Source organism: Panthera tigris, chromosome C1 (assembly GCF_018350195.1).
Source record: "Panthera tigris isolate Pti1 chromosome C1, P.tigris_Pti1_mat1.1, whole genome shotgun sequence".
Taxonomy (NCBI): Eukaryota; Metazoa; Chordata; class Mammalia; order Carnivora; family Felidae; genus Panthera; species Panthera tigris.
Window position 1 is genome coordinate 218,741,941 of NC_056667.1, and position 12,737 is coordinate 218,754,677.

Below are 12,737 nucleotides of genomic sequence, written 5' to 3' on the forward strand. Positions count from 1 at the left end.
ACGCTCCTGGCTCTGCCGTCTGGCAGCCGGCAACGGGACGCACCCGAGCTGGGGGGCCAGAGGCCGGTGAGCCCCCCTAGTTACTACCGGGGGTCCGCTGCGCCTCTCCGCCTTCCTCTCCTTACACAGCACATCAGTCCTCCCCAGGAAGGCCGCCTGACCTCTAATTAGGCAGGAACCCCACAGACACCTGCCGGCCACGAGAACAGAGACGGTGGGGCCCCCCTTCCTCCCCTGTCCCTCCCGCGCCCACCGGCAGCCAGGGCTGCACCCCAGCCGCCACAGGGGCTAGAGCGTGGGCCCGGGGAGCCGGCTCCGTGACCGTGCACACAGAGTCAAAGCCACTGTGGTGAACACCGCGTGGCACCAGGAGAGGGGACGGTAAAGCCGAGCTGGACGCGGGATCTCGTGGTGCCGCAGCATCACGGCCACTCGTTTCAAAGGACACGCGCAGAGAAAAGAGAGCACCTCTTCGTTAGAGTGCCGGGGCTCTTTAACGGCTCCGGTGACATCCCCTCCACACTCCATCCAATTCACGCGTTCAAGTGCACGGTTTGATGGCCCTTAGCGCATCCACAGGTGCGCAGCCATCGCCGTGACCAACTGTCCAACGTGCTCATCACTCCAAAATGGAACCCTGCCTGATAACCACCACGCCGTGATTCTCCGGCCGTCCAGTCCCAGGCGGCCGCCGATCTACTCCGTCTCTGCGCATCTGCCTAGTTTGGACGTTTCACGTGAATGAGCTCATACAGTGTGTGTGTGTGTGTGTGTGTGTGTGTGTGTGTGTGTGTGGTCTCTGGGGACCAGATTCTTCCGCTTAAAATAACGTTTTTGAGGCGCATACACGTAGCAGCACTCCACTCCTTTTTCCGGGTGAGTCACATTCCGTCATGTGGATGTGCCACAATTTGCTCATCCATCCATCAGTTGACAGATATTGGGGTTCTTTCCATCCTCTGACTTGTGTAAATGCTGCTGCTGTAGACAGTGGAGCACAAGTTTTGGGCGGACTCATATTCTCCGTTCTCTCGCCTTTCTACCTGGGAGTGGAATCGCTGGGTCATACGGCGACTCCACAGCTAACATTCGAGGGAAGCTGGACTGCTCTCCCAAGAGGCTACACCGCGGTACGTTCCCACCAGCCCCGAACGAGGGCTTCCTCCACATCCTCGCCAACACGCGTTGCTTTTTGATTACCGTCCTCCCGGTGGGTGCGAAGGGATTCTCTCAGTGCAGTTTGATTTGTCCGTCACCAATGACTAATGATGTTGAGCATCTTTTCATGTGCTTCATGCCCATTTGTGTATCTCTCTTTGGAGAAATTTCTATTCATACTCTTTGTCCATTTTTTAAAAATTGTTTTAATATTTACTTTGAGAGAGAGACAGAGGACAAGTGGGGGAGGACAGAGAGTGAGGAGACACAGAATCCGAAGCAGGCTCCAGGCTCTGAGATGTCAGCACAGAGCCTGACGCGGGGTTCAAACTCATGAACCATGAGATCGTGACCTGAGCCGAAGTCGGATGCTTCACCGACTGAGCCACCCAGGTGCCCCGTCCCTATGTTTTCTTTGATGAGACTTGCAGTCCAAGCTGTCACATTTAGGTCTTCGATGCAAATTGAATTAAATTTGGTATATGGTGTGAGGTAGGGTCAAACTTCATTCTCTTGTGTCTGGATAACCAGCTGTCCCAGTACTATTTATTAAAAAGTCTGTTCTTACCCTCACTAAAAAGCCTTGGCACCCTTGCTGAAAATTAACGGATATACACGTGGGCTTACTTCCGGGATCTGTATTCCATCCATTGTTCCGTGTGTGCCTTTGTGCCGCCACACTGTTTGTATTGTTGTTTTGCAGTAAGTTTGTCATTTTGACTTTAGGAAGCGTGAGTCCTTCAACTTTGTTCTTTTCTTTCGAGATTGCTATAGCTATTCTGGGACCTTTGTAATTCCATGTGAGTTTTTAAATTAGCTTCTTGGTTTGTACAAAGTAGACAATGGGATTCTGATACGGAGATGTCTTTCCATTTATCGAGGCCTCCTTTAATTTCAGCAATGTAGTGTTCAGAGTATAAGTTTTGCACTGCTTTTGTTAAGTGTATTAATAAGTATTTTATTCTTACTGATATCGTAAATGAAACTGTTTTTTAAATCTCAGGCTGCAGGGGCCAGGCAGCCTGGGCACAGAGGTTGGGTGACTGGGACACAGAAGTCAATCTGTGTTGGGCCACAGAGGACAGGCCTTTCTGGGGCACAGAGGTCAGGCCGTGCTGGGGCACAGAGGTCAGGCTGTGCTGGGGCACAGAGGACAGGCCGTGCTGGGGCACAGAGGTTAGGCCTTTCTGGGGCACAGAGGTCAGGCCGTGCTGGGGCACAGAGGTCAGGCCTTTCTGGGGCACAGAGGTCAGGCTGTGCTGGGGCACAGAGGACAGGCCTTTCTGGGGCACAGAGGTCAGGCCGTGCTGGGGCACAGAGGTCAGGCCTTTCTGAGGCACAGAGGACAGGCCTTTCTGGGGCACAGAGGTCAGGCCGTGCTGGGGCACAGAGGTCAGGCCTTTCTGAGGCACAGAGGACAGGCCTTTCTGGGGCACAGAGGTCAGGCCGTGCTGGGGCACAGTGGACAGGCCTTTCTGGGGCACAGAGGACAGGCCGTGCTGGGGCACAGAGGCCTGGTGGCCAGGGCAGCATATGGCCAGCAGCAGCTGCCATCCGGAGGGGAGCATCTCCTGCCCAACTGCAGCCAGAGCAGCGACCTGTGCTGCTCCTGGCGGGTCACGACCCCAGCCCCTCGGTGACACGGGTACGAAGGCCACCATCTCGGGTATGTGACTCTATCCTTTCTGGGGATGCTCCGTCACGCAGAGGAGACGTGGCCGGCCGGCCAGTGAGCTGAGGGGCCGGCCCCGCACTGCTCCCCACGCTCCGGGGAAGCAGGCTCGGCTCTCAGCTGATGGTCCTGCGCCCGCGCGGCCGTGCCCGCCGACACCCACCTCTTTTGCTCAGGTACAGCATCTTTGGGTCCCACTGGCTCTCCTTGGCGAAGACAGCACGGCGCAGCTGGAGGCCCATGTATTCCAGGATCTGCTTCCGGGCCAGGAGGACCTCCCGGTCCACCGGCATCAGCGCGTAGAAAGGAGAGTGGGCGATCTTCCGGTCCTGCAGCCCAGCGCCAGGTTACCGCCAGGGACCGCAGGGCCCCAGCCCCCGCCCTGGCCGGCCACCACAGGAGGGGACACCCCGCAGGGCCCCAGCCCCCGCCCTGGCCGGCCACCATGGTGGGGGGGGGGGACACCCCGCAGGGCCCCAGCCCCCGCCCTAGCCAGCCATCACGGGGGGGACACTGGCGGAGAGCACACGTCCTAACGGTGGGGCCAAAGCGGAACAGCGCTCAGAACGCTGGTGCACAGGCAGCCACACCAGCAGCCACGCCAGCAGGATGCACTGGGGGAGCCCACGTCTTCCCTTCCAGAAGGCCAGGGGTGGGCTTCCGTGAGGCGTGAGGGGCCTGTGGCCCAGCCTTGCCCGAGAGCCATCGACGGCCCCAGGTCCTCTACCCCTATCGCCAACAGGCGTGTAAAGCCGTACCTGGTAGAATCTGAAGTACCCGTAATCGACAGCCGTGCCCACAGCCACCTTGTCCCCCTGTGTGAGCGTCACAGGGTTCAGGATGTCAGCCCCGTAATCAATGAGCCGGTCAATCTGTGGAGAACAGAGCCTGTGTCACATGTGCACGGACGCCCCAGCCAGCAGAAAGCAGGATTCGGAACCAGGGTGCCCGGTGCTGTGACCCAGGTCACCTGAGGCTTCCGAGGCTCACTCACTGGGCGGCGGGAGGGTGGCCCCGAGGACAGGGCCCCAAGCAGGAGAGCAGGTGCCACCAGCAAGGAGGACTGTCGCTCACATTATCCAGGGGCCACCCTCCCGGGCGTGTGGAGAGTCAGCAGACGGACCGGAGAGACGTGCCGACCTCACGGCTGGGAAGTCAGCGCGGAGCACAGGCTGGGCCCCCCTCGGGGAGCCCCCCGGACACCCCGCGTGGAGCCGCCGCAGGTCTGTAACTGGAGTCTGTTACCGTCCCGGTCCCCAGACTGGAAGCGACGGGAGAGCGAACGCCAGGCCGGTCCCGCTCACCACCCCGTGCCGACGCGGCCCGGGCGCGCAGTGACTGTGGGCGCGTGGGCGCACCCGTGCGAACGCAGTGCGTCGGTTCGTAGGCGTGCGCGAGGGACCTCTGGCGCCCACCACAGCAAGGTCTCAGGCTGGAGACTTACCACGTTCCATTCATAGCGAATGGCACCCAACAGAGGTGCCCCCGCTCACGCCGAGGAGGGAGGGGGCGAGTTCCGTGAAGAGGTCTCGTGGTGTTACAGTTTCGGCGCGGCATCTTAACAAAACCGCCAAACCACCGGGCCCAGTGCAGCCCAGTATGACCCGATGCGAACCGGGCCGTCATCGGCCGACACCGCCCGTACCGCCTATGGTCCACTTCCTAGCCGAGCGGGGCCGCCGGTCGGAGATGCGCAGCGGTCCCCAAACAGCCAGCAGAGCACAGTGCCAGCGGGTGGGAGGCCCCAAGCCTGTCCTCAAACGTGCTGACCGCGTTCGCAGCCAGAACCAGAGGCACCAAAGGACTCTCTTGTTCCAGAGCCCTGACAGCCCCACGTTCCCCCACTGACGCATGCATGTAGCTGCGGACGCTGGGACCGGGCGGGGGGGGGGGGGGTGCCTTTCACTGGGGAAGCACAGAGAGGCGGCCAGCCCTCTGCGTCGTCTCTGCTGCACCTGGGCTTTTCACACCTCACAGATACACCTTGCGGTCGCAAGGGCAAGAAGCTGGCTTAAAGGACTTGCTCAGGGGTCGAGGAGGAAGAAATGCAGTGGCTTCTAAAGCTGGCTGCAGGCTCGGGTCAGGGCAGGAGGAGGTGAAGGATGCAGTCGCAACATGGGCTGACCCAGAGGGGAAGGAAGGCGTGCCGATGGCAGGACGGCGGGGGTCCGGGGAGGGCCAGGTGCCGCACGGCCCTACCAAACATCTGATAAACGCGGACTTTCTTGGCCTGGCGACGTGCTGGACGGCCCCACCTGGAGCCAGGCACACTGCGGGCTGGCTGGCTGGCAGAGGGAAGTGCCAGGGAGGCCGGAAGGTGGGCAGGGGAGGTGTTGATAACTGGTACTTCTGGGTGAGGCAATATGGCATCACTCTGCTGTTCTTTTATGTTTGTTTTCGTAAAAAGTATTAAGTGAATAAATTTTAAGTAATTAAGTCATTGAAAAACCGACTGAGTTGGCTGATTTGGGGCCAGGGGCAAGAACCCACAGGGCTGTTGGGTCCCCTTGAGGCACCGGAGAGCAAGGCAGACATCAGAGGCTGAGGGGACCAGGGGAAGGCTCCGAGGTCAAAGAGGAGACAATTCAAGGGTGAAGAAAGAGAGTCCTTCCACCTGCCAAACAATCACGGAAGCAGATAGCACAGTTGGGGCCAAGCGGAAATACCCAGCCCCGAATCCGGGACGCAGCACGGAGAGGCCCCAGAAGCCCATCTGCAGTCATTTCCAGGTGCTCAGAGGACAATCTCGGGACAAAATAGGGTCCTCAAAACGGGATCTGGAAATAGGATCTCAAGAAAAGGAGTCTTACTTTTCCAAAGAAGACAGAGGGCTGACACAAGATGCCCCGCATCACTCATCGTCGGGGAAATACAAATCCAAACACCGGTCAGAGTGGCTAAAAGTAACAACCCAAGAAACAACGGGTGTTGGTAAGGATGCGGAGAGAGGGGAAGCTCTTGTACCATTGGTGGGAAGGCAAACTGGTGCAGCCGCTCTGGAGAACGGTGAGGAGGGTCCTCAAGAAACTGTCCGGCAATTGCACTACTAAGTATTTACCCAAAGGATACAAAAATACTGATTCAAAGGGGTACATGCACCCCAGTGTGTACAGCAGCCCTATCAACAAGAGCCAAGCCAGGGAAAGAGCCCAAGTGTCCTTCGGCTAAATGAACGGATAAAGAGGGTGCGGTGTCGTATGCAACGGAATATTACTCGGCCATCAAGAAGAAGGAAATCTTGTCTTTTGCAACAACGTCGACGGAACTGGAGGGTGTTACGCTAAACGAAATAAGTCAGAAAAATAAACATATGATTTCACTGATCTGTGGAATTTAAGCAGAACGGCGGAGCATATGGGAAGGGGGAGAGAGGGAGAGAAACCACCAGAGACTCTTAACGATAGAGAACGTGGGGTGGAGGCGGGGCCAGATGGGGGAGGGGCGTTGAGGAGGGCACTTGTTGGAATGAGCCCTGGGCGTCCTTTGCAAGGGATGAATCACCGAATTCCCCTCCCAAAGCCAATCTCACGCTGTACGTTAACTAGAATTTAAACGAAAATGTTCGAAAAGAAAGGAAAGGAGTCTTGGTTCTTTTTACATAAAGTTATGCCTCTGTCAAGTGCGACGGCCTCCAGAAAGTCAGGGTCTCATTCCGCCTCCGGCTTCCCCCTCTGGCGCTCACAGCTCGCAGGGAACCACACTGTGACCCTCGGTGGAGCCAGGGCAGGGAGGAGCCCACCGAGAGCCGAGGCTGTGGGGAGGGACTTCTCTGGGAAGGGCCGTGGAAGGCCCAGGGAGGGGAGGCGGGAGGCAGCAGGGGACGTGCTTCGGTGCCCGGCAGAACCAGCTGGCAAGGCAGGAAGGGACTCGGAGGGAACAGCGGGGCTTCCAGGACCTACAAAGCACAGAGTGCCTCCTGGTCACACTGAGCCCACCTAGAAGAACAGGGCCGACACCAACGAGCCACGTCCATGGACAGGACACGGCACCCCGGGTCCCCGCCCGGGACACGGCCCCCCAGATGCCTTTCCGGCAGGTCCCTGACCAGGACTCCCGGCCGATGCCCGCTCTGCATAGAAGGTCTACGATCCCGCAGCCCAGCCAGAGTGATGGCCTGCGACTTTCTTGAGTTAAGCCAGAGGACTTCTGTCTGGCCTGCTGAGCGGGTTTGCACTTCACATTTCTTAGGCCGAGAGAACACAAAACGCAAGAACTCTGTATTGTTTCTTAAGGATCTGAACATCACAGAGGAATGAAGGCTAGACCGAGGGTTCTGACACAGCCCCCCCAGACCCTACACCCTAGGGCCTGCCGCCCTCCACGGCCACCCCTACACCATCACGCCTCGCCCCTCACTCCTCACCAGGGCCAGCTTGCTGTCCATGCTCCTCTGGTGCTCATAGGTGAGGTCACAGGCGACACACAAGGCGTTGCCCAAGCCTCTGGTCAGCAGCAGGTTGGGGTCAGCTCCGTGGGACAGAAGCTCCTTCACGATCTGGACACAGACAGGCTCGTGAGCCCCCGCCAGGTCCCCTCCCTCACATGTGGAGATCGTCCCTGGAGTAAGGCTCCCACAGTTCTGAGCACAGAGACGGCCACACCTGGGCCTCACGGGGGCCCCACCTGGGCACTTGCTGTGCCTCTCACTGCTGCCCGGCTCAGAGCGCAACGCTGGGGCATGGAGAGGGCACGCGGGGGCCCCCAGGGAGGGCCGCAACACACGCCGGGGCAGCCCAGGCCTGGTACTTTCTCTGCACGCTGTCCGCTTGCTCCAAAGTGCTCCTGGCTCGTGTCCTGCTCTCCGGCCCGGGGGCCAGCGTGGCGCCTGGTGCACCTCCCGGAAGCCCTCGTCCCTGAAACCCATGTGCCTTTGCCCTCCGGGCACCTGAGCCACTGCACTCACCTGACCAGACGCAGAGTGGGGCACATCTCACTCGCTCCCTGCCGGGTCCCCAGCCACTGGCCCGAGTGCCACCAGGAAGCCAGGAGTGAGAGCGGCTTGGCTGGACGTGACACACACCGTGGGGCTCTCTCAAGAGCTTCCTTGCCCCAGAAGGCAGCTCTCCACGCTTCCGTGCCCCACCTACCCACCCAGGCACAGAGCAGGTGCACCAGCCCTCATCAGCAACGCCTTCGTCTCCTCCAGGCCTCTGCCGACAGGTCACCTCCCCAGGGAAACCCTTCATCATTCTCTATCCCTTATCCAGCTGTTACTGTCTTCGTAGCACTCATCACTGACTGAAATGCTGTGACACACCGGATTATGGTCTGTCTCCTGCGACTAGAATACAGGATCTTTGAGAGCAAAGACCTTGTCGTATTTGACACCTAATGCCTAGAATGGTGCCCGCCCGGCACACAGTGGATGCTCAAAAATAACAGTGAAGTGAAAGGATGAATGGATGGATGGATTATAGATCAAAGGAAGGAAGGGAAGGAAGGAAAGGAAGGGAGGGAGAGAGGCAAGATGGATGATGGATGGATGGATGGATGGATGATGGATGGATGGATGATGGATGGATGGATGGATGGATGGATGATGAATGGATGGATGGATGGACGGATGATGGATGATGGATGGATGGATGGATGATGGATGGATGGATGGATGATGGATGGATGGATGGATGGATGGATGATGGATGATGGATGGATGGATGGATGGATGATGGATGGATGGATGGATGATGGATGGATGGATGGATGGATGGGTGGATGATGGATGGATGGATGATAGATGATGGATGGATGGATGGATGGATGGATGGATGATGGATGGATGGATGATGGATGGATGGATGGATGATGGATGGATGGATGGATGGATGATGGATGGATGGATGGATGGATGATGGATGGATGGATGGATGATGGATGGATGGATGGATGGATGGATGGGTGGATGATGGATGATGGATGGATGGATGGATGATGGATGGATGGATGGATGATGGATGGATGGATGGATGGATGGATGATGGATGGATGGATGGATGGATGATGGATGGATGGATGGATGGATGGATGATGGATGATGGATGGATGGATGGATGGATGGATGATGGATGATGGATGGATGGATGGATGGATGGATGATGGATGGATGGATGGATGGATGGGTGGATGATGGATGATGGATGGATGGATGGATGATGGATGGATGGATGGATGATGGATGGTTGGTGGATGGATGAGTGGGTGAGGGTGAGTAGATGGAGAGATGTGTAGCAGATGGGTGGGGGTAGGTGAATGGACGGACGGACAGGCGGATGGATTCATGGCGAACATACGCATTCTCAGCAGCGGCAGGAGATGGGTGTTGGCCAAGGTGCCCTTCCCGGTGCACTGAGGAGTCAGTGCCTGGGACGCTGGGTCCACCCAGCCTGAGGGAGCGGCCACCAGGTGAACCCCCACCCCCACTGCTCACCTTCCTTCCTATACCCTTCTCTGAGGAGCTCCAGCCACGGGAGAGGGGATCCACCACGCCCCTTGCCCCGTGCCGTCTTCAAGCCACCACGACAACAGCAAATCCCAAAGACTGACCAGGGCAGGGGCCACTGAGCGGCACAAACGTTGCAGGTGAACCGCCAGCGGGTTTGGAACATGCTCACCAGGTCGTTGCCACTGGCGATGGACAAGGAGAGTGGGGAGTGGCCGCTCCACAGCACGTTGGGGTTCGCTCTGTGGGAGAGGAGGAGCCGGACTATGTCCCTGGCACACTGGGTGGGGAGAAAGGCAGGACGGCAGGTCAGAGGTGCCCGGACTCCCAGGAGCACCGGACATCGAGCATGAACTCAAACGCCATGGAATCAAGTCTGCCGCTTGGTTGCTATCTCCTGCACACCAGCACCTTGCCTCTTCCAGACCTGGGACAGATGAACGGACGGGTGGGTGGATCCTCGAACTGGGAAGGGGCTTTCCAAACACACATCGTTTCTGATGCAAAACGGGAAGGGCACGCGGCGCGCAAATTGCCCTGAAGCTTGTTTTCAGAGGAAGGGGACCGACCGTGGGGCAGCAGGGCTGGCCCAGCTCCAGGGCTCAGGGACGGTGCAGGGCAGCGCTTGAGAGGAGTGGCCTTTGCAGCTTCAATTCCAGAACACTCTTTGAGGGCCCGACTCCCCCTGCAGGTGTGTGGACCCCGTGCACCGGCCGGGCCTCCCTCCAAGCGCACGCCCCTTCCCCCTCCCGCCCTGGCCAGGCCAAGGAGGTGCCAGCCCAGATCTGCTGAGGGGCTCTCCCTCCCCTCCTCCCCCCGGAACACTGCACGGCTGGACGGTGGCAGCCCCCATCTCTCAACAGGGGCGCGAAGCTGCCATCTGCCCTTGACCTTCCGATGACCTAATGACCCTGGACCTAATGGTGACCATGCCTCTACTATCTCCCGGCTTTGTTTCCCCGTAACGCTTCCAAATCTGTAATCAGTGCAAAGATGCAGGTGTGTGTGGGGGGAAGCTCTGTACTCACAGCCCAGGCCCGGCACGCGCCGCCCGGGCCCGGGTCGGCCTGCCCTCCCGGGGCCGAGCCGTCTCTGCTCCTAGCGTGGGGCGCGGGCACCCCTGAAGGCTCTGCTCGGCACAGTGGCCGGAGCCCGAGGAGCACGGACCAGGGACGCCACGAAGCAGGGGGGGTCTGGGTGCTTCCCACCTCCGCTCCCTCGCCCCCCGCCCACCCTCACGCAGGCCCTCACTCCCTTGCAACAGGCAGCATGACTGATCACCACGCTGTGCGGGGGGAACCCACCCGTGCCACAGACCCGAGAAGCCGGCTGCGATTTTCATCTTGTGGCTGCGTAAACGGAGGCTCAGTTTACTACGTGCTCCGAGGCCTAGCGGCCCGGGCTGCGGTGGCCACTACAGCACAGAGTGAGGTTTGGTTCCCGGCTTCCCCCCCAGACCCACCTCTCGGCCTCCTCTGAGAGGCTCCCGCGCCGGAGGGTCAAAGCCCGGGGCTCCGCAGGACAGGCCCAGCCTTGGGGTCCCGAGTCAGAGACGGTGACTGACGGGGGCCGTGGGCTCGCTGCCCTGCCCCGCCCCCACCACATACAGACACACGGGCCTGCGTCCCCCAAGCGCCACAGGCAGAGCCTGCTCATGCGTGCACACGGAGACACAAGCAGACCGGCCTACGAGGACGAGCTCGCACACGGAACGCACGTGCACACGCCCACGGCCACGCACTCGCGCGTGCGCACGTTCAGATGCGCGTGCGCACACACACCACACACGCACGCCGCCCGGCCCGGAAAGGCCCGGCTCACCTTGTAGCTGTCCTCACGCTCACAGGCCACGTGCAGGGCCGTCCTGCCCCCCTCATCCGGCACACACGTAGGCCTGCTGTGGTAGATGCCGGCCGGGCCCGCTTCATTGTTGAGCTTCAGGCTTGAAGGCAACAGGTCTAGCTGTGCAGACAGGGAGGGACCAGCGCTGGCCCCGAGCCTCGCCCCCCAGGGCCCAGACACTCAGCTCCCGCCCGGCCAGGCTGGGCCGGAGAGCCGGCGGGTGCAGACTCACACGCAGACGGGTTCCCACAGGCCAGCAAGAGCATCCCTCCCCAGACCGCGGGGCCCAGCACCGTCCCGCGAAACCCTCTTGAACGCGACAGTGCATCCCCCACGCGCCCCGGAGAGGGTCGGCAGGGCGCACACACTGGGGCGGGCCCCGCCGGCTTTGGGGCACAGGGAGCAGTAGGCCGACCCCGTTCAGAGCAAGGGCAATAAAGGTACCACCGTGTGCAGGGGCACCTCCTGGGGCCCGCGGCACCCCCGCCCCCCCTCCCGCGGCAGGACAGGGCACCTTGCTCGGCTTGTACACGTCATCCTCGTCGGCCACCCTGGCGTCCACGTCGGTGACAGTGTGCAGGAGCAGCTCCGTTATCCTGACGCCCTCCTCCCCGGGAAGGGCGGCTGCGATGTGCAGGGGGGTCAGGGCCCCCAGCTGCAGAGGCCACACGGGCAGGGGTGAGGCCCGGCTCCCGGGTGGGCAAAACCCCCAGGCTGAGAGCCCCGTCCAGGGCGGGAGCGTGGCCGCCCGCGCCACACCTCTCAGAGACCCCACGGCACCATCCGGGCCTCATCGTGATGTTCAGGACGTCGAGGCCCGCCCGCACGGGACCACGGACACGCACCCTCCAATTCCATCTGCCAGCCTCGCAGACGCAGAGGGGCCCCGGTGGGCCAGCCTCACCACAGCCCGGCTGTCCCGCCCTTCCTGCGAGAAAGCCCCGCCCTTCCTGCCGGGCCTCCACGGGATGGATGCCACCGGTGGATGGTCATGCGGCTCCTGACTCCGGTCCCCGCCCAGGCCTGTCCTTCTCCGCCCACAGCAACCCTCCAGCCACTCCTGGGAGAGCCGCGGGCTGCTGGGCCGTGCTTGGTCAGGGCCGGCCACACAGAGGCGCACACCCCGGGCCAGCCTGGAGGGAGCACAGCCGACTGGGGAAGAGAGCCCGGCCAGGAGCACGCGGCACGAGGGGGCGGAGGCACAGGGCCGTCCGTGTCCCGCAACCAGAACCCGCAAAGCAGGGTGTCGGGGAAACAGGAGGCGCCCTTGGAGAAGAGTCGGGAGGACATCAGTCCACGGCGCACAGGCGCTCTCCGGACACAGGCACCCTCCTCCTCCTCCCCCTACCATCTACCCCAACAGTTTACTAAAGCCCAATGCCCCCGAAAGAGGACTGTGTAAGTAACAGGCGCCTGACTGGGAATGAACGAAGGCAAGAATAAGTGAACCGATTCGGAGCCATGTTGAAAGGTTACGACCTTAGTTCCCAAGGCAGAGTCCAATCGGTAAACCTGAAAGATTATCACGAGGTTCCCTGGGTCTCCCACGGACATGCCACTGTCCCGCACTCACATTCCCAGATGCTCAGGAAAGAAGGGGTGCGCGGTCCGGCCGAGGGGCTGGCC

The 12,737-nt window shown here is 60.5% G+C and overlaps 1 protein-coding gene across 13 annotated transcripts in view; it reads right to left on the minus strand.

The window, feature by feature from the left end:
* Nucleotides 1–12,737, minus strand: part of ANKMY1 (ankyrin repeat and MYND domain containing 1) — a 53,398-nt gene that overhangs the window by 11,569 nt on the left and 29,092 nt on the right. For 9 of the 13 annotated variants that reach the window (XM_042995889.1, XM_042995888.1, XM_042995886.1 and 6 more), the window contains 6 exons: nucleotides 11,626–11,766; nucleotides 11,091–11,231; nucleotides 9,442–9,549; nucleotides 7,194–7,325; nucleotides 3,589–3,702; nucleotides 2,994–3,159 (listed from right to left, as the gene is read on the minus strand). In XM_042995889.1, coding sequence (XP_042851823.1) covers nucleotides 2,994–3,159; nucleotides 3,589–3,702; nucleotides 7,194–7,325; nucleotides 9,442–9,549; nucleotides 11,091–11,231; nucleotides 11,626–11,766 — 802 coding nt within the window. Of the gene's footprint in view, nucleotides 1–2,993; nucleotides 3,160–3,588; nucleotides 3,703–6,287; nucleotides 6,726–7,193; nucleotides 7,326–9,441; nucleotides 9,550–11,090; nucleotides 11,232–11,625; nucleotides 11,767–12,737 lie in introns of those variants that run through there. The other 4 variants (XM_042995893.1, XM_042995897.1, XM_042995895.1 and 1 more) reach the window with 4 other exon arrangements.